The sequence below is a fragment of the Mauremys mutica genome, chromosome 7 (assembly GCF_020497125.1).
Source record: "Mauremys mutica isolate MM-2020 ecotype Southern chromosome 7, ASM2049712v1, whole genome shotgun sequence".
NCBI classification, from domain to species: Eukaryota; Metazoa; Chordata; order Testudines; family Geoemydidae; genus Mauremys; species Mauremys mutica.
In genome coordinates, this window is record NC_059078.1 from 92,562,622 (window position 1) to 92,583,323 (window position 20,702).

At 38.9% G+C, this 20,702-nt stretch overlaps 1 protein-coding gene and 1 long non-coding RNA gene across 16 annotated transcripts in view; one reads left to right on the top strand and one right to left on the bottom strand.

The window, feature by feature from the left end:
• The window catches only part of PCDH15 (protocadherin related 15), a 771,473-nt gene that overhangs the window by 326,500 nt on the left and 424,271 nt on the right, over positions 1 to 20,702 (top strand). For all 15 annotated transcript variants that reach the window (XM_045024749.1, XM_045024750.1, XM_045024752.1 and 12 more), the window contains 2 exons: positions 4,835 to 4,945; positions 9,537 to 9,707. In XM_045024749.1, the coding sequence (XP_044880684.1) occupies positions 4,835 to 4,945; positions 9,537 to 9,707 (282 nt within the window). The remainder of the gene's footprint in view (positions 1 to 4,834; positions 4,946 to 9,536; positions 9,708 to 20,702) is intronic.
• Positions 1 to 20,702, bottom strand: part of LOC123374609 — a 72,365-nt gene that overhangs the window by 32,986 nt on the left and 18,677 nt on the right. The window contains exons 3-4 of the long non-coding RNA XR_006581137.1: positions 11,345 to 11,446; positions 6,933 to 7,026 (exon numbers count right to left, since the gene is read on the bottom strand). This is a non-coding gene — a long non-coding RNA (uncharacterized LOC123374609). The remainder of the gene's footprint in view (positions 1 to 6,932; positions 7,027 to 11,344; positions 11,447 to 20,702) is intronic.

Below are 20,702 nucleotides of genomic sequence, written 5' to 3' on the forward strand. Positions count from 1 at the left end.
AAGCAGACTCTGCAAAGCCACTGCTTTCTTGTGACCTCCACACAATGAGAGGGAGGGATTAGACTGAGCGTTGGCTCTCCTCCCAGCAAGTGCAACATCCTTGTAGCTGCCCCAAGTGACATACTACAAACAGCTCTGTGTTTCCCCTTGCATAGGATAGATTGTGAATGAAGATGTAGCCCAAAATACTCAAAGAAGATGCCCATAGTCCTCGTAAAGTTGCACACCAAAAATAAGCACAAATTTGGTGGCAGTGAAAAACTGATAGGTAGGTAGATATTAACCTCTACTGAAAAGATGCACAAATTTGCATTGTCTGCCTGTCTAATTAAACATTAAAAGTTGTCACACTAGGTGCCCATTCAACAAAGCTCCAATGTTTAGATACTTCTGATAACTTCTTAAGACCTTCTTTTTGTATAAAGAGTCAGGGGTTATATCCATTAGATTTGTCAATATTTGTAACTAGAGCATCTTTCTACCCAGCAAAAGGATGGGATTGGATTGAACCTTCAGCTCTAGGACCCTCCCACCTTTCAGGGTCCTAGAGCCTGGGCTCCAGCCCATGTCTGGAAATCTATAAAGCAATGAAAAAGCCCCGCAGACTGAGCCTGGCAAGCCTGGGTTGGCTGGCATGGGCCAATCACGGGTTTTTCTTTGCTGTGTAGACATACCCTAAGAGGCCCAGTACAGAACTGTCAGCACAGGGCAGCAGCTGTGAACCCATACGAACCTCATCTGCTTTCGGGGCCAGAGCAACCCTGGCTTAATATTAAACAGTTCCTCAGGAAAGTCTGTCCCCAGCTTTCTTTGTGCAGCAGTATTGCCAGAATCTCCGCAGTGCTGCGTGCTCCAGACCCCTTAAGGCACACCCTTCCTGTCCCCAGACCTAGCACATCCCTTATCCCCGAACTTGCCAGGGGTTCCTTGAAGCCTGGATGTCTTCCTTGGTTCTGGCTTTTCACCCATCTGAATCTGGTTCTGTTAGGGTCCCTTTATGCTACTCTGGCGCTTTATCTCTCGGGTAAAAGGGCCCAGAGCCACCATGGAAATCTCACTCATGGATTAGAAGTGGCATATGCATTTACGTTATGATACTGTACAGTAATCACAGATGCTTGCAGTTATTTACTTAATTCACAATATCTCTGCCATATATTAGCAAATTCCTTTAAAAAATTTTGAGGCAAAAGCTGCTGGCTCTCTCTACTGAGTAGAAAACTACCAGACAGCAGAAACCCAGAGGACAGCACTTACACACATCTAAATGTTGCAACATGCTGCTCCTACTGCTGAAGTGGAGAACCAATTTCCAGTGACTTTCTTGCATTGTTGAGTACAGTGGAGAAAACTGGAGTGTGTGATCATGCACAAAACTGCAGAAGCTAATGCTACAATTACCTTCAACCAGCATGATGTTCATTGGGCTTCAGAGTTATGGTGTGCAAAAAGGCCTTAGAAGTGGTTGTGCAAAGTTGAACTTCAGAGCAACTTACCTACTACTCATGATTTTAAGAGATTCTCCAATTTTCTCTTTAACTTTCCTTCTTCCTTTCAGTCCATACACATAGCCTTGAACCCTTCCTTGTCCTGATTGGACTCCTTGTCCCTTTTAGCTATTTAATATCCCATTCCAAACCATCAGTGACCAACCCCTTCTTGGTTCTGACCCATTTGCCTAGTACAGCTCTCGCCCATCTGTGCATTACTGGTCCATTGGTGGAGCTATGCAATAAACACCAGCTACCCCCTCATTAAAGCAGTATTATGTTTAAATTGGTTCTCACCCTGTATAATCTACTTCATCATCAGTAGTCCACTTGCTTGTCAATTCTCTTTGTACTTTATTTGCTCCCCTCCTAGCCTCCATTCTAACTGGCAACTACCTCTCAGACTTTCCAGAACTCCTGTCCCCTCTCCTCCCACTCCATCAGCAACATCAGGTTTCTCCCTTCCTCACTCCATTATCACCAGTGGTTGATGCCAGTTCAACCTGGCAGCCTGCCCATCTTCACAACTGCTGAACATTTCCCTGCACAATCGCTTACATTTTGGGGCCATATCATCAACTGGTGTAGAGTGTTGTAGATCCATTTACTACAATGGAGTTATACTGATTTACACCAACTAAGAATCTGTTTTTTCCCCCTATTGCACTCTCCATGAACATTAGCACCCCTGATCCAACCTTTTCATCTCTGTGCACTTGTCTCATCCCGTACTCTGATTGGTCTCCCATACTACTTCATCCTTACAACATTCCATTCCATAGCAGCAGATGTTAGCAGGACCTCACCCATCTATGGCAGAACTATAGGCCCATCTCATGTTTTCTGAATAGAGATCCATACATGAAATCAGTTCACATCTCCCCTCCTGTGCTGGGTCAATTCACAGAAAATATTTTACCAAAACTCATTAACTAAAATGTTTTGCATATATTAGTGCACAAAGCACTATGCTGTATGTGAGTTAAGGTTCCTCTATACATAACATACCTTACACAAAAACAAGAAAGTGATAAATTAAGGCATCTGGTATGGCATAACTTTTACTCCTCAACACAGAGATGCACACCTCACCTGTAGGAAAACAATCATGCCACAGGCCACCTATAACCCAACACCTCTACTGCCTCCCATGACATTGCATCACTCTATTAGTACCATATTTGGGCTAAGTTTGTGTGACTTTTTTTTAATAGTGTGCCTCCAGGAACTCTCTTTGGGTTACATTTTTTTCCCCATGGCTTCTAATATTTGCCATTTAGAATCTGTTTGTTTTGTCTATTAATGTTTTATTTGTTTAAAATAAACACAGCATTGCAGTATGGCACATTATTGCACAAGCATTGTTGCCTTATTATTTGAATGCATTAAATGCTAAAGCAGTCATTCCCAAAGTGGTGTCATATAGCAATGTGCTTGATTTGTGTTTTTTTCCTAAAATGCTATAGTTTTAGGTTTCTATTAGAGTACTTATTATGAAAACCCAGTAGCCTGTTTCTTAGTGCTGGGTAAAGAACACATAGCCATGATAGTTTTTAAGCTAAAGTGGATTTTTTTTTTAAACTGAAAAACTTGAAGCCAAAAAAAAACAAACCTCAAAATCTACACCTGCCTTCAATCTGAAAAAACACTGCTGAGGTTGGTAAAACTAAAATTTAACGTTCTATGGCAGTTTTACCATTTTAAAGTTCTTGCCTTGAGGGATATCTAAATTATTCTTCTTTGCTCTTGCTATCTCACTGGCTCTACTTTAGTTTTTCTTCTGCTTCTATATGAAGTGTTTGCATTTCAGTAGATTTTTTTTCCAGTTTGTCTCTCCAACACTGACTGTGCTTATTTTTGTCCAAAAGACATAACTGCCAAATTAAAAGTAAACAGAACAGCAAACAACTGTTATCTGTAACATGGCCCACTTGTAATGTGTACCACTTGTTTACTGAAAAATCAGTCACAATTTAAACAAACATTTTCAACCCTGAATTATTCATCATTAGAGGAAAAAAGCTCGCCATAATAGTCTGTTTAAGGAAAAAAAATACTTTGTTCTGCTACAAAGCCTTTCATGGAGGGATCTTAAAGTATTTTATAATCATTATCTGCACAACATACTTGTAAATTAAATAAGTATCTCCATTTTACACATAGGAAAACCGAGGCACAGAAAGATTCTCAAAGTTATAGAGACAGTCACTGACAGAACTGAGAACATGGTCTTGATCAATTGTCTCTAAATCCTATGTTTCAGCTTCTAGAGTATCTTCTTTCAAAATGGGCTGTCAAAGTAAATCAGTTTTAGTCTTATGAAACATTGTAGTTTCAGTACTGTAAAATGAAATTGGTCTGTCTAAGTAAGAGGAAATATAGTGAAGGTAGAATTTCATCTTTGATTTAAATAAGGTGCAAAATAAGTAAGGCACTGCTTAACTTTAATCATATGAATAACTCCACCTCTATCCAGCAAAAGACCCAGTTGGATTTAAGCATGTGCTTAAATGCATTGCTGAACGGAGATCTAAATGGGGGTCTCTACTCTTATTTTTTAACTTTTTGCATCTCCCCACTAAATTAGAAAATGTGTTTGGGGGTAGCTTCTGTCCTTCCCCTGTGACATGGGTCACTTGCTGATTTAAACTAGAATAAGAGGTGAATTCTCTTTAACTTGAAGTCTTTAAATCATGATCTGAGGACTTCAGTAATTCTGCCAAAATTATTGGTCTATTGCAGGAGCAGATGGGTAAGATTCTGTGTCCTGTGATGTGCAGGAGGTCAGACTAGGTGATCGTGATTGTCCATCTGTCCTTAAAGTCGATGAGGCTATGAATCTTTTTATTATTATTATTATTATTATTTATTATAAGTGCCTGATACTTGAAAGTACTTTCTACACAGCAGGAAATCTTCCTTGAATATAGGAAAGGACAACAAGAAGAAATCAAAGAACATGAATATGTTTTGATAAACAGAAAAAGTTGTTTATCTTCAGTGTCCATCAATGATACAAGACTTGTGAAAAGGAAATATAAGAAAGACCAGTGTTCCAGAGTCTCTGCTCACAAGTATCCCATGACATTTTATGAATGGAATTAATAATACATGAAAAAGATTGTGGTGCCATGTTACCTACAGAATTTTTATTCTGGGGTTCATATGAAACCCGCTTGATCAAATAAAAATGTACGAAGAGCTGATCAGACAAATTAATCAAAACACTTCCCTAATATATCCTTGATTATCATACATATATGTATCCATTGTAAGCTGTCTGCATTATTTAACATTAAAATACAGCATATGAATTCTTATTTTTGTTGTTTTGGCTTTTGCAGACATCCAATAGGACCTTTGACATTCCTCTCACTTTGTCTGGAGCAGTAGTTTTACGGGAGAGACTAAATTATGAAGAAAAGACACGTTATTTTGTTATTGTTCAGGCAAATGTAAGTATGGATTCCAAAATGGTTATTTCTGTCGATTCCTTGGGAGCAGGGGATAGGGCATGGGGAAGTCTTTTCTACGTGCCAGGAGTGAATTGTTCTTTTTCTTAAGTCACCAGTGTTGAAATGTTGCCTAATGTCTCTTTAGTCCTTATCATCTTTTAACACAGTTTGGCATATTACTGGTTAGAACAAAGACATTCATGTTGTGAAATAAGACATTCTTTTGGCATGAGGAATAGATTGTATATTTTAAGTATAGTGCACGTAGAAAAGTACATTCTAGTGTCACAGAGAGTTTGTTTTCTGACATATCTAGCTATACTAAAGTGATCTGAAATTAGTGTAATAGATACAATTTAACTGTATCCCTGAGCTTTGAAATGCAGCCTTCTAAAACGAGGCAATTTTTCTTTCAATTCACACTGTATGTGTGTTAAGTGTTTTTTACAGGATGACTAGCAGTGGATAATGCATGCTGAGAATAAAAGTGACATTTAAACTCTATCTAATATAGCTGTCATTGGGAGAAGACTTTAGGTGTCCTTGAAGACAATGAAAGTTATTTTTCCTGTTCTTTTTACAATAAAATTTGTATTTTTAATAAATGGATGAAATAATTCCATTCCGTTCCTATGCAGCAGTTATTAATTCCACACAAATGGTGTAGTGATTGAACAGGATGCTCTCAAATAACCTTAGAAGTGTTTGCTCCTGAAAATATCCATGTGCATTTGTGCTGCCTTGTTCAATGTTGTGCTAAAGAAAGGAAGGAATCTACTTGAAAATTCACCCTCATCTTTAATAAATAACTCAGGCTTTTTATAGTAATCCAGATTAAAACAGATTTTAGGCCTCAGAATCTGCAAAGAGGACCACAGTGATCTTTGTCCTTCTCTGGGAGCACCACATGGGACAGAAACCAGACTAGGCTTCCCCTCTCACAAATCCAACACTGTGTCCCAATGGCCCATCCCACCTCACCTCTGGGGACTTCACCTAGGTTGAGGGGGAAAGCGAGCCAGGGCTGGCTCTCCCCAGCATCTGGTTTTGGTGGCTCATTCTTCCACTTTAGGGACACTAGATGGGGCAAGAGCTCCTCTCAGCTCCTGAGCTGGAAAGACAGAGAGAGCTTGACTGTGTGGGGCTCCTCCATCACTGACAGCCCACAGGACCTGGTCCCAACAATCCATCCATGCTGGGGGATAACAAACTTCTGTTGCTGCTGCTGCCTGATATAGTTAGTTACGTAACCTAAGTGGTCATAATCTGTACTGTATTGCTGAGTAGTCTCTACTGTATTTTTGAAGGGTCAGAGTTCAAACCTTGCTGATCATATGTGATGGAGAGGTTATTAGAGCTGCAGAAAATATTATTTGCTTTTTCTAGTAGTTTTAAATAATGAAGAAAAAGGTAAATTACATGCAAAAAAATAAGTTAAAATAATGTTATTTAGATTGCAAAGTTAACTATGAAAAAAGTTAGGAAATGGCAGATTTATCATTGCTCTCTCTCTTGTTGTGCGTATGCATTATGATGCTGTCTTTAATTACATACTGTTATTTCCACCTCCCATCTGCCCCATTCAGTGCACAGGATGGATGCACAGGGGAGTTGAATTAAGGTTGCATGGGTAACTATAAATCTGGCATTTCCTAGCTTTCAGGTGTTGGACTTTGCAACATAAATAGCATTCTCTTAAAGTAATATATTTGTATGTAATAAATACATTGATTATTTTGGGTGAAAAGTGCTACATAAAAGCAAAATAGTTGCTGCTAGTATTGATTATTATTATTTATTATTATATGATAATACAAAAGGAAAATTGAGGAGTTTTGTGCATTCCCACTTGTGGGATTGCATCTCCTGCCAGTGACCATGTAGACTCCCCTGTCAAAGCAGTATCCCTTTTGGGGAGAGGGTGCATGAATGCCTTTGCATGGCTTCTTACATCAGATTTCTTACAATATATAAAGCAATACAACACCTCCACTCCAAGTGCCTCAGTTCCATTTTAACTTTCCCAGATTTCTTGATCCAGGGTCACACCAGCACCAGTAAATGCACATCATGCTCTGTTTCTGTAACAAAATTGAAGAGACACATTTGCTGCCTAGTACCCATACGCAAGCAACACTCTCCCGCACAATGCATGATGTGCAGGGCTTTCACACTCTGGACTCACTGGGACTAGAAGCTCAGACTTCAGGCTCATCCAGATTTTGAAGCTGGAGGGCAGAGAAGCTGCCCTTGGGCCCAAGTTCCACAACGTGTTTGGAACAGCCTGCTTTCCTGCCGAGGCCCTCATACTTTGGGCCCAAATGGCATTAGCCATTCAGCATTAGGTTTCAGCATTAGCCTTGGCCTCTACCAAGGGTTAAAGCCCCAGTCTCCTCTACCTAACACCAGGGACGCTTCTATCTCCCACAGCCCCTCAGCACCTATGACACCTATTAAAGCTCTAATGCCTAGGCCATCTTTAATTGGCTTTTCAGGACCAAGTAAATTGATATCTACTCCTACCCTGACCCCTGGGCTTCTCCTTGACTACCATGGCATCGACCATACCTATGGAACCCAGCACTGACACAATGCTGGCTCACATGTCCAAAGACTCTTCTTTCCAAATGAAAGAAAAAGTCCAAGCACCCCTGTAACGATGCGGTTCTGGTGGGACCCAACTGAGAGTGCCAATTCAGGACAAATTGCTTAAAACAGGGGTTTTTCCACGTGTCCTTCTGCATAGTACATTGGTGTATTCAGTGCTAGGGATCTGGGCCTACTCGTTTGAGGGTCCTCAATTTAGCAGCAAGTAATCAAGATTAGAATCTGGATATTACCTGAATATTACCAGGGAAATAACAAGGAATTATTTTTGAGGAACACAAACGAAATATTTCTCAAAGGGAGTGGGGGAAATTGAAAGGAAGAAGCTATTGCATGGGTAATATGTTTTGGTGGTGCTATGTCCCATTTAGTCACCCTCCAAAAAAAATAGTAAGAAAGTTTTCTGAACTCTCAATAAATTACACAATATAAGTATTTTGCGAAAAAGAGAATTTGATATTGTTTTCAGGCAGTACATGGTATAGATTATGACAAATATATAGTGACCATATAGTTAGAGTTGTGTTGAGATTTGCAGACATAAGGGATTACATCCCTTTTTATGTATGGAAAATAATCTATATCAGCATCAAATGTAAAATATTTACTCTTACAGAAAAGATTTACATTAGGTAAGGCTAGGAATAAATCTGTATAACAGTTTAGGAGTTAGAAGCAGTAAAAGTAACTCCATTTTGTCATGCATCCGATGAAGTGGGTATTCACCCACAAAAGCTCATGCTCCAATACGTTTGTTAGTCTGTAAGGTGCCACAGGACTCTTTGCCATTTTTACAGATCCAGACTAACACGGCAACCCCTCTGATATTTGACTTCATTTTGAAATTTAGAACTGTTGTCTCACCTTGTTTTTGGCTCCTTCTAGCTAAAATAGGATTGAAGTCTAACACTTCAAACTTTAGGTATGTAGAACTCAAGACTAATCTCTGATTTAGGCTGTTTATATAAATATTAAATAAAGTGATTATTGGTCTTCATAACTGCTTTAACTTACACCATTGGAAGCCAAGGGTAAACGTCAATTGACATTTGCTAAAATATGATGGCGGCACAACCTGGGCTCACTCCCCAAATCTGTTGCTCACCCTACTTCACCAGCCCCTGTTCATGCATGGTCTCAGCAAGCTATGAACCCTCACTCCCTGTATTTGTCTCTTGACACGCGATACTGCAGACTCCCAACGTTTTGTTCCAAGTTTTTTGGGCCAGGAATTTATCTGGTGAATGTTTTGGTACATCTGTGGGACAGGGGACACTTTACTTCTAGGTTACCAGTTTGAACCTGCCCAGCTCAGCAGGGCTTAAATGCTATTCCCTATCTAATAGTAGTTTGGTAGCTCTTATGTGAGATGAGGCTGAATCTTAGTTCTAGTTCTCATGTCACAAGCTCACTGTTGTGCTTTTCCATAGACCAGAAACTCTTCAGGGCAAGGATTGTCTCTTACCATGTGTTTGTACACTGCCTAGCACAAAGGGGTCTAGTCTTAGTTGGGTTCCCTAGCAACGGCTCGTACAGTGAGAGACAAAATCTCCTTATTCACTATAAATTTGCAAGAACTGGCAGAACTGTCGTCTCACACACATTGAAGATGGGCAAAGGGAGTTAATTAGAAGAGACACCCAAAGTTTTGATTTAATCTTTTTAAAAAAGAACCCATGATTTTTTTGAGGTTTGTCTCATATTTTCTTTAACTTTGGAGGAGAGCAGATTTGATATTGGAAGAGAATATGGTGTTGTGGCATTCATAATGAGCATGTGGATTTGTATGGTTGTGATGATGGGGAGCATGGCGGTGACGTCAAAGTTAATGCTTCTGTAACTAACAATTTTCCAGATTTTTCATGATTGTTTTGGAAGGATATGTTCATGATCAATCTTAACTTTAAGTTAAAAAATGTTTTTGTGTGGACTGTGTTCTAAATTCTCTAAATCATATTTATAGAAATACCCTTTTCCTCCACAGGACCGGGCTCAAAATCTTAATGAACGAAGAACAAGTACAACCACCCTCACAGTTGATGTGCTTGATGGGGATGATCTTGGACCAATGTTTCTCCCGTGTGTCTTAGTGAATAACACTCGTGACTGTAGGCCACTCACCTACCAAGCCAGCTTACCAGAATTCACTGATCCTGTAAGTACTCAATGAACTCTGTCTTGGGTTCTTAATTTCACCCTCACTCTTTCCTAAACAAGTACCGGTATTATGTTTTTCTACAGACAAAATGGGAAACTATTATACATTTTTGTTAGTTATTGTGTTCCTAATTAGAATAAGTGCTTCCATTTGCAGGCGTGAAATACACATCCAGGGCTGAGTGAGGTTCTAGTGGGGTGAGCCACCTCAGCACTCAACTTGAAGTTTGCAGATGGAATTGAGAGACAGGGACAAGCTGAGGTCCCTGGGAACAAAGAGGGGACAGGAGCAGAGGGACAGGTTTGATGGGGCAGGGACAGAAGAGGGCAAGCTGTGGGACACAGGAACAGAAAGGTCTTACAGCACTAGGGTATGCTGTCCTCCAGAAACTGGAATTCTTCTGCTGCCTGGCAAAGAGCTGTGAAACCACTGGCAACGTGTGTGTCTCATTCCCCTTTCAGGCCTGCTCTACATAGAGGATAGGAGCCCACTTCTAGTACCTGTTGGTCTGTTAACTCAAGTGGTAGAGGCATGTGCTTTGGATCTAAAGATTCCAACTCAGTGTTATGATTTTAGGCCTAGGTATGTTATGGTCTGGAGGGAGTACCTACATGATTTAACATCTAGTCTCCATGCCTATGCATTGTTTGGCCTCATTGTGGAGAAGGCCAAGAGGGTGTTCATTAGTTGTAATATCTATACACTAGTGACTAGGACTGAGTCTGCTAATTCATATCACAACTGAATATCTGTTAACATAAGATGATAAATTGTAGTCACTGTTGACTTGGGTCAGATTTTAGCCAGTCTCCTACAGATATTTGACTTAATATCCCATTACTAGGAGCACTATTTATAGAAGAAAGGACATTTCAGATATCCTCTATTTGGGTTTTTTCTGTAACTTATGCTGTATAAAACAGTCAAAATTTTTCTTTCGTTGAAAAAATTGAAACCCTTTTTGTGAAAATAGCTTTTTGAAGGTACAATGAAGTTGATGAAAGCTATTACTATTATCACAATCCATTCATATAGTGCTGATTGTCCTATTCCCTGCATTGTAAGTTTAGAATCTAAGGCCCCAGTCCTTCAGGAACTTATGCGTAAAACTTCACTGACACAAGAAGTATTGACTTCAATGGGACTACTCACAACATAACTTATTCCCATGAGTAAATATTTGCAGGATAAGGATGACCTAACTTAATGAGGTGAACTTCAAACTTTCCTGGAAATAACATTCTCAAACATAGCAATCTAAGAAACAAGTGGGGGCAGGCACTTATATTGGATTAGATTTACGCCTTGTGTAAATATAGTGATTTCATTGGACTTGCATCTGGGATCAGTTTGGTTTATCAGCTTTCAGGAGTACTTCTCTTTGCTTTGCTCATATGGACTGTATACTCAAACCATGATTTTTGCCACTTCTGGCAAAACTGCAGGATTTCATATCCAATATGTTATCCCTGCTATCACAGTTGGCTAAATAGGACATGATGATTCTAACTGTATAATAGCAAAACTTTTCCTCCACTAAGCCTTCAAAATCCTAAACTAATTCTTTTATCTTTTCAACTTTTATCTGACACTTCTTAACCTTCTGGGAGAGTTGGAAATGGTTTGCTAGTTACCTCTGTGGTTTTCATTGACTTCAGAGGCCACTCCCAAGCTATTGGCAAAGCTTGAAGCCTTTTTTGCAGTGCAGACCGAGTTAGAAGCAAGTTAACAGTCCACTAAAATAATGAAATAGCAGAAATAGGTTATGGAAAAAATGCATTTCAAAAAGGCCATATCTATTACACAAGTTTAAAGATTTATAAAAAAGCACAGTATGGTTTAACTTCTTCCTTACAGATCAAAATAAAAGTAGCTGTTCATAGAAGAAGTTAAGAGAAGATTCTGTAGTAGATAACCTGCAACACCACTGTTTGTTATGGATAACTCTTAGACTATAAAAGGATTAATTAGTTCCACCGCAAACCGTTTCAGTAAACAAGCTAAGGACAGAATGGACCATGAAAACTGAAATACCTTTTCACATCACTTTGTCATCAGTTGAGGTACATAAGCAGGGAGAGAAATTAGAGAAATTTGTTCGCCCATCCAGCGAAGCATAATTACGTGAGGTGTCCCAATGGCTTCAATAGGTCCACTCATTTACTTAAAGTTCAGCATCTGTTTAAATGTTTTGCTGGAAAAGGCCTTGCATTGTTCCCACACATACTTAAGGCCCATCATTTTCAGTATTTACTGATTTTCCCCCCAAAAAACCCTAGGTCTTGAAAAAAACAGTATTCACGTTTTTACAAATTATCACCTAGATTTTGGCTCTTTGGGGTCCGGGTGCCCCCTTGCAGAGTCCCAACCAGACTTCAGTGTGGACTTCCACTCCCCTCCTGATCCTGGCCCTTCTGCATGGCCTTGTCCATTTCCTACGCACAATATATGTCCTGTTTGTATTTCAGCATTGTTGCAGAGGGGTTACTTTTCTTTACAGTGAATAATACAGGAAATAATAATGAATCCCAAACAATGAAGTTTTAAGCTTAAATTATTTCGATACAGCTGCTTGGATGAAGCTGTTTCATTTAAAAGATAATATACTCCACTGAATTGACCCTAAAATAAAGCATTTATAAGCACAGTATTAAATGTGGTTGTAATAATAATCATTTTTTTTCAGTCTTCTAAGATTAATTATCTTTAGCTGGCTTCTGTCAAAGCTTTCTCTGATGTAAAACCCAGATTATTTTTCTAATGTAATTATTTTCTTTAGTGACTCTAGAGCAGCTTGTTACATTGGCAACATGGAAGGAATACACATAGGGTGTCCTTTGTTTACTGTCTTTGGTTGGAGTGATAGAAGAGGCAGGCAAAATTAATGGGCTGCTTTGTTACCAGAGAACTGATTTATTTGTACCCCAAACATTGTCAGGGTTTATATTATGCCTTCTAGGACTGGGATTGTTTCATGCCAGTATTATTAACAATGTTAAATCTGCTGCAAGCTGTATAATTAGTATTTATACACCTGTAGAAACATATTCTAGGTCCTTGCTGCTTGCAAGGGATGAATACCAACAGCCCCAAAACTGCCAGTCTCTCAAGCAGACCAACAAGGGGTATCAGAGGCCTGCCTTTCTTTCTTTCTTTCTTTCTTTCTTTCTTTCTTTCTTTCTTTCTTTCTTTCTTTCTTTCTTTCTTTCTTTCTTTCTTTCTTTCTTTGCTTGTTGTAAGTAAAATTATAATAGCAATAGTGCCCTTTCAGTCTGTAAGGTACTGTTGTTAACTTTTGGCAGTATTTAGGACGCAAGGTGAAACAAATTCTCGGAAAACTGGTAATGGATTGTTCGGGACTGACATTTCTGCAACACCACCACCAATGTTTTACCTTAGTAAATTATTGTAACTAACTCTTTAACACTATAATATGAGTTTAAGGTAGTGTGAAAATCATTATTAATAACATCAAGCTGCTGTGATGTTGTGTGACAACTCTGTAAAAAGGCCAAAGCGTTAAATGCTTTGGCAACAAACTCATAGCTGAAAACAAAACAAAAGACTATGGGCTTGATCCAATGACCAGAAGTCCTTCCATTGACTTCAGGGGGCTTTAAATCAGGTCCTAAAGGGGAGAGCAACCTTTAAAAAAGCAAAGATAAAAATCATACAAATGTGACACTTGTTCAGACCTTTAGGTTATTGCTACTTATGTAGCAAGAGAAAAACTCATGCCTACCACATGAAGTTCAACAGATAAACCATCAAGATTAGCATGCTTTGCTGATTTACCATATTTTGAAACTACATGACAAACAAGATCAATACTAGTCGTTGAATCCTCAATACATTTCAACTTAGGTATGGCTGATTTGGAACTTAGAATATCATCAACGGTTTATGTGAATTTTGTTTCAGAGAGATATTTGTAGAATTTTCATATTTGAAACCCTTGTTTCAATTTTTGTGTATTTTTAGTCACTGCTTGTTGAAGTTCTAGAGATAAATGCGACAGTTTCTCTTTGCCATCTTCATCTAGTGTTATAGCTCAACATCATATGGTGAGGCACTTCTTCAGCAATATGGACTAAATTATGATGTGATACACCAGTGCATAGCTAATATATCACATGACAGCTCTTTCCATTCATTGAAAGCATTGTTTCAGCTTTTCCAGAGCTGATCCATTTCTAGTAAGTAATGTATTTTAAAGTTTTCTAAAAATTAACAAAATAATATAACAGATCTAAAATTGGTTAGAGTTCAGAAATATTTTTAATTTCCTAGACTTATGACTGCAATATATTTTTTAGAATTTAGGTGCAATCCTTTATCTTCTATGGCATGCGCTAGATACTTTATATTCAATTCTATACTGACTTGGGTTTTGGTGATGGGCCCACATGAGTCTGATTGATTGTGGGTGGGGTGGGGCCGGGGGGAGAGAGCATGAGGCCTACAATAGCCTAATGGATTGATGGAGATTGGATCCATGCAAGCTTGAGTCATTGACAGTGGTCAGGGCTGGGGAATACAAATCTAATTGAAGGGAAAGGTAGCTGGGCACATGGAGGCTTGATTGTCAGTTGAGGTGTGTTTGGGCCCATGTAAACTTGACATTAGTGGTAGATGGGCCCACACAAACCTGAGTGATGATGGAGGCTATACATGTAAAACCTTCTCCATCATGAGCTACACTTTTCCATCAGCTTTTGTTTTACAACAGAAAAGTGTGTATACATAGTATCAGAGGGGTAGCCGTGTTATTCTGGATCTGTAAAAGCAGCAAAGAGTCCTGTGGCATTTCGGGCATTGGCACTCTCACTGAAGGACTGTCTGGATATGTGGACTCTCTGCTCAGACCTATGCCACCAGCACTCCCAGCTATCTCCGTGACACCACTGATTTCTTGAGAAAACTACAATGCATTGGTGACCTTCCAGAAAACACCATCCTAGTCACCATGAATGTAGAGGCTCTCTACACAAACATCCCACACACAGATGGAATACAAGCTGTCAGGAACAGTATCCCTGATGATGCCACAGCAAAACTGGTTGCTGAGCTCTGTGCCTTTATTCTCACACACAACTATTTCAAATTTGATGACAATATATACCTCCAGATCAGTGGCACCGCTATGGGCACTCGCATGGCCCCACAATATGCCAACATTTTTATGACTGACCTGGAATAACGCTTCCTCAGCTCTCATCCACTCACACCCCTTCTCTGCCTAAGCTACATTGATGACATCTTCATCATCCGGACCCATGGGAAGGAGACTCTGGAAAAATTCCATCACGATTTCAACAGCTTCCACCCCACCATCAACCTCAGCCAGGACCAATCTACATGGGAGGTCCAAATAAATATACAAAAACTTTGGGAGAAATTAGGTTTGATACAAACAGCGTACCTATACAGAATCAAGGAAAAGAGTTCAGCCATCTAACAGTACATATCCTCTCCTCCACTCATAGGCATGCACCTTAGTCCTCTTCTTCAACTGCTTGTACCTATGGGTACTCCACCTTAGGTGCACATACGTTCCATGCACTTTTGCCAGCGGGTTTTGTATGATCTGCACATGCATCTTAACTATCCTTATTCCCTGTACCAAGTTTATATAGGGCAGTTTGGGACCTGCTGCTGCTCATTTCCTTCTAAATGGCTTCAGGCCTGATATGTAGTGCTGCGGTGTCTGCATAGATTACATACCTTTCACTGTGTTAAACAAAAACAGATGGAAACTTCCTTTATAGGGGGGGAAATTGAAAATGGTTACAGCATTTTATATATAAAATACACAAAGTAACCCAAGTGAAAAATATTTTTTCGGCTTAGGAGCTACTTTTAATAATAGAAGGTTAAAAATATCAGATGTGTGATTTTTTTTTTTAGGTTACATGTCCCTCTGAGAATATTAGGTGTATATTTATTACTAAAGAGGAAATGAATAGTGACCATGACTAAGATATACAACACTTTGAAGGGCAAAGAAAAGGTGGATGTCACAAAACTGTTCCAGAGTATAAAAGATTCTAATACAAGAGGGTGTAATTGAAACTACAGAAGGAACATGTACTAAGTACACAGAATCTACCTAGAAGTTACATGTGGCATAAAATACCAAAGATTACAATAAAAATAAATTCTACAATCTGAACATATTCAAAGAAGGGTTAAGAATTAAAACTCTAAGAAGGTGAAGCATTACAGGGTGTAAACTTTTAAATACAAACTTGGACAATGGAATAATCTCACAAGGAAGTACTCAAAATAGAATAAATGAAAGTATGTTTAGAAGAAAAAAAGTCCATTGTAGCTGTTTGGCAATTTTACAGTAGATTCTGTTTTTTAAAAGTAGCATAAAGATCCTAAAAAGCCAGGTACTTAGAAAAAGCATGTTCTGGACTTCAGTAACAGCTTTTAATGGCTATAAATGCTATATTCTATTGGTACAAGTCAATTAATTGATATTAGATGAATAAATCCTATAGATAATCACAAACTGAGCAATTCTTCACATCAGTAATTCTTATATTAAAAACAGTTGCTCCAAATAGCCACCAAGTTTGGGGTTCAATGTCCTTTTAAACATCACATTGATCTCAGTTTTTAATTGATGAAATCACAGACTTTAATTACTGCTGTCACTTTTCTGTTCCTTGTAATCCATTTTATTAAAGATCATTTGTAATCCCTTCTTATGGTTTTATTGTTTGGCATTTCATTACTTTATATCTGTGTATGCCCTTTCTCTCCTGAGGTCTCAAACATCATATTCCTCCTACACACAAAGTAAGACCAAAGCCTTGCAGTTTTTAACCATTTTTTCCAATTGCTATGGCAACTCAGTGATGGATGCAGTGAGATATGTAATATAGTCTGCTTCAGTGTGCTGCAACTGCTGAACTTTTTGTTTTTAACAGGTTCTTTGTAAAGATAGAATTTTGTAAGGTTTTGTTTTCCATTTTCACACCGAGGCTTTTGTTCATTTTATCATTACAGGAGACATCAAGAATATGTGTAAGTTCTCAAAAGCCTTGTATCCCTGTGTGTTCTTGGATGGAACACAGCAAGGTGCATGAGGTTTAGTTTTCCACCCTGAAAACTAGTAAATTTGAAGCCCTTTGTGTGAACATGCTTACATTACTCACTATTGTGCAGGGTAAATAGGAGCAGTGTCTTGGTGGAGATTAGGTATGCCTGAGGAGACAAGGATTTAAACAATCCTCATCAAGTTAAGGCTGTATTTATCTACTGTACATCTTCCTTATTACTGGGCAGGAATAATTTGGTAGCCACACTGCAACACACCCATTTTTTACTCATCACTTTTGTCCATTTGCTAATATGTACAATACAGACTTAGGACTGGGTCTTTAATAGCATAAAGTTACGTTTTTTTTAAAAATCTGGTGAAAATTTTGTAATATATTGTACCAACTAACGTGTCTTTCCTCCAAGCTCTCAAAACATGTTAAGCCTCACAAAATATATTTAAGTATATTATTTTTTAAAAGGTTGAGTTACCTGAGAGAGAGAGACACACAGGTGCAGTTCCTGATTTTTTTAAAGATGTTCAGAACCTGCATCTCCCATTTACTTTGACTAGAGTGCTAGTTGACATCTCCAAGGTATACAAAGTAAAATATTGTCAGAGTTTGGAATAGACCCCAAGAGTCTTGATGCCCACTTCATTGCTCTGACCACTTAATACATCTTCTATACTAACCATATTAATGTGTCTTATTGGTTATTATATTGTCATTCTGAAATATATTAATAGTGGCCATCAGTCACAGACCTGGAAAATACTGATGGATATACTAAGCAATGATGGAGTAATGTAATGACCCTTTGTGTAGAGAGAGCTGAAATAATGGAAGCTACCACAGAAGGTCAGAATGGCAAGGCTTCAGCAAAAGCTAATAAATTCCCTTGAAATTAATTGCAAATGCAGCAGCTGGAGCATTAATTGGTTGCAGAGGTGAATGAATGAGAGAGAGAGGAACCAGAAAGAAAAGAGAGAGCCAGCAGAAAAGGGGAGATGTGGTGCATGGCCCTGGGAGGAGCAAGAGAGAGAGAGCTTCTATGAGCAGAGAACTTGCTGAAAAGACAAACATGAAGTTCTGAATAAGAAAACTTTCTGTTGCTGCTGTTTGTTTTATTTCTACTGCGTTCAGGAAAACAGAACTTTAATCCCCAAAACAAAACAAAACAAAAAGCTCAATTGCACCAAAGAAATACTTGACTTCTATAATCAGTATTGCCTCCTAATGGAAACAACCCAGCATGGCCCTGAATATTGGTTTACCAGTCAGGTCAAAGGACAGCAACACAAAAAGCAAATAATTTCAGCCAGTCATAGTCCAGAAGGTAATCCCAAATCAGTGGCTCTCAAGCAAATTACTTACAAATTATATATGAGAGTTTAAAACTGATAATGTTTCATGAATAAATAAATAAACCATTAATTTCAGGAGCAATTCTATCTAAACATTGTGCCTTTTCTCTTTGCCTTGTTCTTTGCTTGCCAAATTGATTAACAGGAAAAGGAAGATTTTTGCTGGAGGGAATCCTCCTTTTAGATGCCTGGTTGCTGTGTCTAGCTCACCTGACCAGGGTCATACTGGTTATCTGCCCTGGCCCCATATTTAGAGCACAATTGGGGCTTTAGCCACAAAGTAAAGAATAGGGTGTGGTTTAGGTTTTGACATCCAGAAAACAGTGAAGGCTTTTGGCATTGGGGAATGGTTGAATTTTCTTTTTTCCTTCCTCCTTACGCTTTTGAAAAGGTGGGTAGTGACCTGGAATTTGGGTGGCTTGAACTCCTTACACGTTTATTCCATTAATCATTAATAGCAACCAGCTTCCTCTCTGTATTCCACCTCGGTGTCTACTACATTCAGAAATGGGTAACCACATTAGCTGATTGTTTCTGTTAAAATGATTGGTAATGATTAAGAGTGCGAGTCTGTCATGGAGGTCACAGAAGTCACAGTTTTTGTGACTTTCCGTGACTTCTGCAGCAGCAGCAGTTTGGGTGTGTGGGAGGAGGCTCAGGGCTAGAGGCAGGGATTTTGGGGGGGGTGTTTACCTAGTATGGGGGCCTCCTTGCTGCTCCGCAGGGAGGTCTCCGCTCTGCAGGCCCTGCCTCCGCAGCTCCCATTGTCTGTGGTTCCCAGCCAGTGGGAGCTGTGACAACCAGCACTTGTGGCGGGAGCAGTGGAGGAGCCCCTGCCCTGGCCCCTCTGCCACGTAGAAGCTGCAGGGACTGAGCCGGTAGGAAGCCCCTGCCAGCCCCCCTCCCTTCCTCCACAGTACCAGTGGGGGTCCCGAGTCAGCGTCCCCGGCTCGCCCCCCCCCCTCAAATACCCCCACACCACTGCCCAAGTTTTAGTCATGGCAGGTATTTTTAGTAAAAGTCATGGAGAAGTCATGGGCCCATGAATTTTTGTTTATGGCCCGTGACTTGTCCATGACTTTTACTGAAAATACCTGTGACTAAAATGAGCCTTAGTAATGATAGTTCACTATTGTGAGAATTAAATTGGCAGCATTAGGTTTCCAAATTAAATCCTCATTGAGAAGAATGAGGTAGTCACACTTCTAACAACTATTATTACAGAGTTTGCAAATTCATGGTGATAACATAAATGGGTTTAAGTTAATGCACAGTTTTTTAAAAATGAAATCTTATATTCTGATGAACAATTCTGCAGCTGAGGGTGAATTCTGTAGCAAATTTCACAGCAGTAGAACCACAAGCACCATAATTTTCTGCTCACCACAACCTGATATGTGCTTCTTTTGTTTTTCATGTCTACAAAAGTTACTAGGGCATGTTAAAGGTACTTCAAATATATTTTGAAACAGAGGTTGACCTTTTCTTTAATGTCAGTTTATTTGTATGACAGAACCTCCGCTATGGTTTTCATTTTAGTACAGTTCCCATATTGTCCATACTTCTGTCTGAACCCTTTATAGAACTTTTTCATAAGAATTCTGCTGTTTCTGAAATATACATTATCTGTGTCCAAGCAAAGAGCATGGGAGAGATTTCTGTTCGCAACCTGAAGATTTTTAGTTGTTTAGCTGAAAAACACTGATTTAGAAAACCTCACAGTTCTTAATGTTAATTAGATTAGAATCACTTAGGCAAGACAACATGCGGTCAAATACTAAATTATAATACAAATGGAATCGCTGCATACTTAGTAGCCAGAAATCAGTGGGTAGGCAGCACATTGTCAATTATAAACTACTCCAGCCATGCTGTATGAAATAACAAGAGAAATGCATTAACAGTGGAATTATCCTTTACCTGCTTTGATTGTTTATTTACAGTAATTCAGAAATGAACACTTCTGTCTCATATTGGAGGCCTTTAAACAATCTCATTGCCACTGGCTCAAAAATGAGCAATTTGGCTCATTGGTAATGTTATAGGATTTTAGGTGGGATCTGAGGCCATCAGATTGGAAAAGGGATAAATTAAGATTGACCAATATGTACCTGTCACGGAAATACATGTGTTTTTATTATTATTTAAAACAGCAATTTATTTGTTATATCCAAGGAATATGCTATATAGCTAGCCAACAGATAGCAATTTTGCTAATTAATTATAAACGCAGATGTATGACAAACTGATATCCATTCTTAGATTGCTTTGGAAAGTGGAAAGCTATTCAGAATTAAAGGACTCTCTCTGGGAAAAATCATTCCCTTGTAATCTTGTAGATAAAAACAAAACAAAAACTAAGTTTGTTTTGTATTTGTTGATGGCTTGACCCTTTCCTATCACAGGACAGAGCATCACAGAGTAATGTTAAGTACAACGCGAAGGGGAGGCTTAAAGCTTCAACAGAATTATAGCAGAATTGCTAGATAGTAGATGTTCTAACTTAACAAAATCAGTGATTTTGCATTAGCAGCATTTTAATGGGATGCCTCTTTCAGCAATGTCAAAACAGAAGG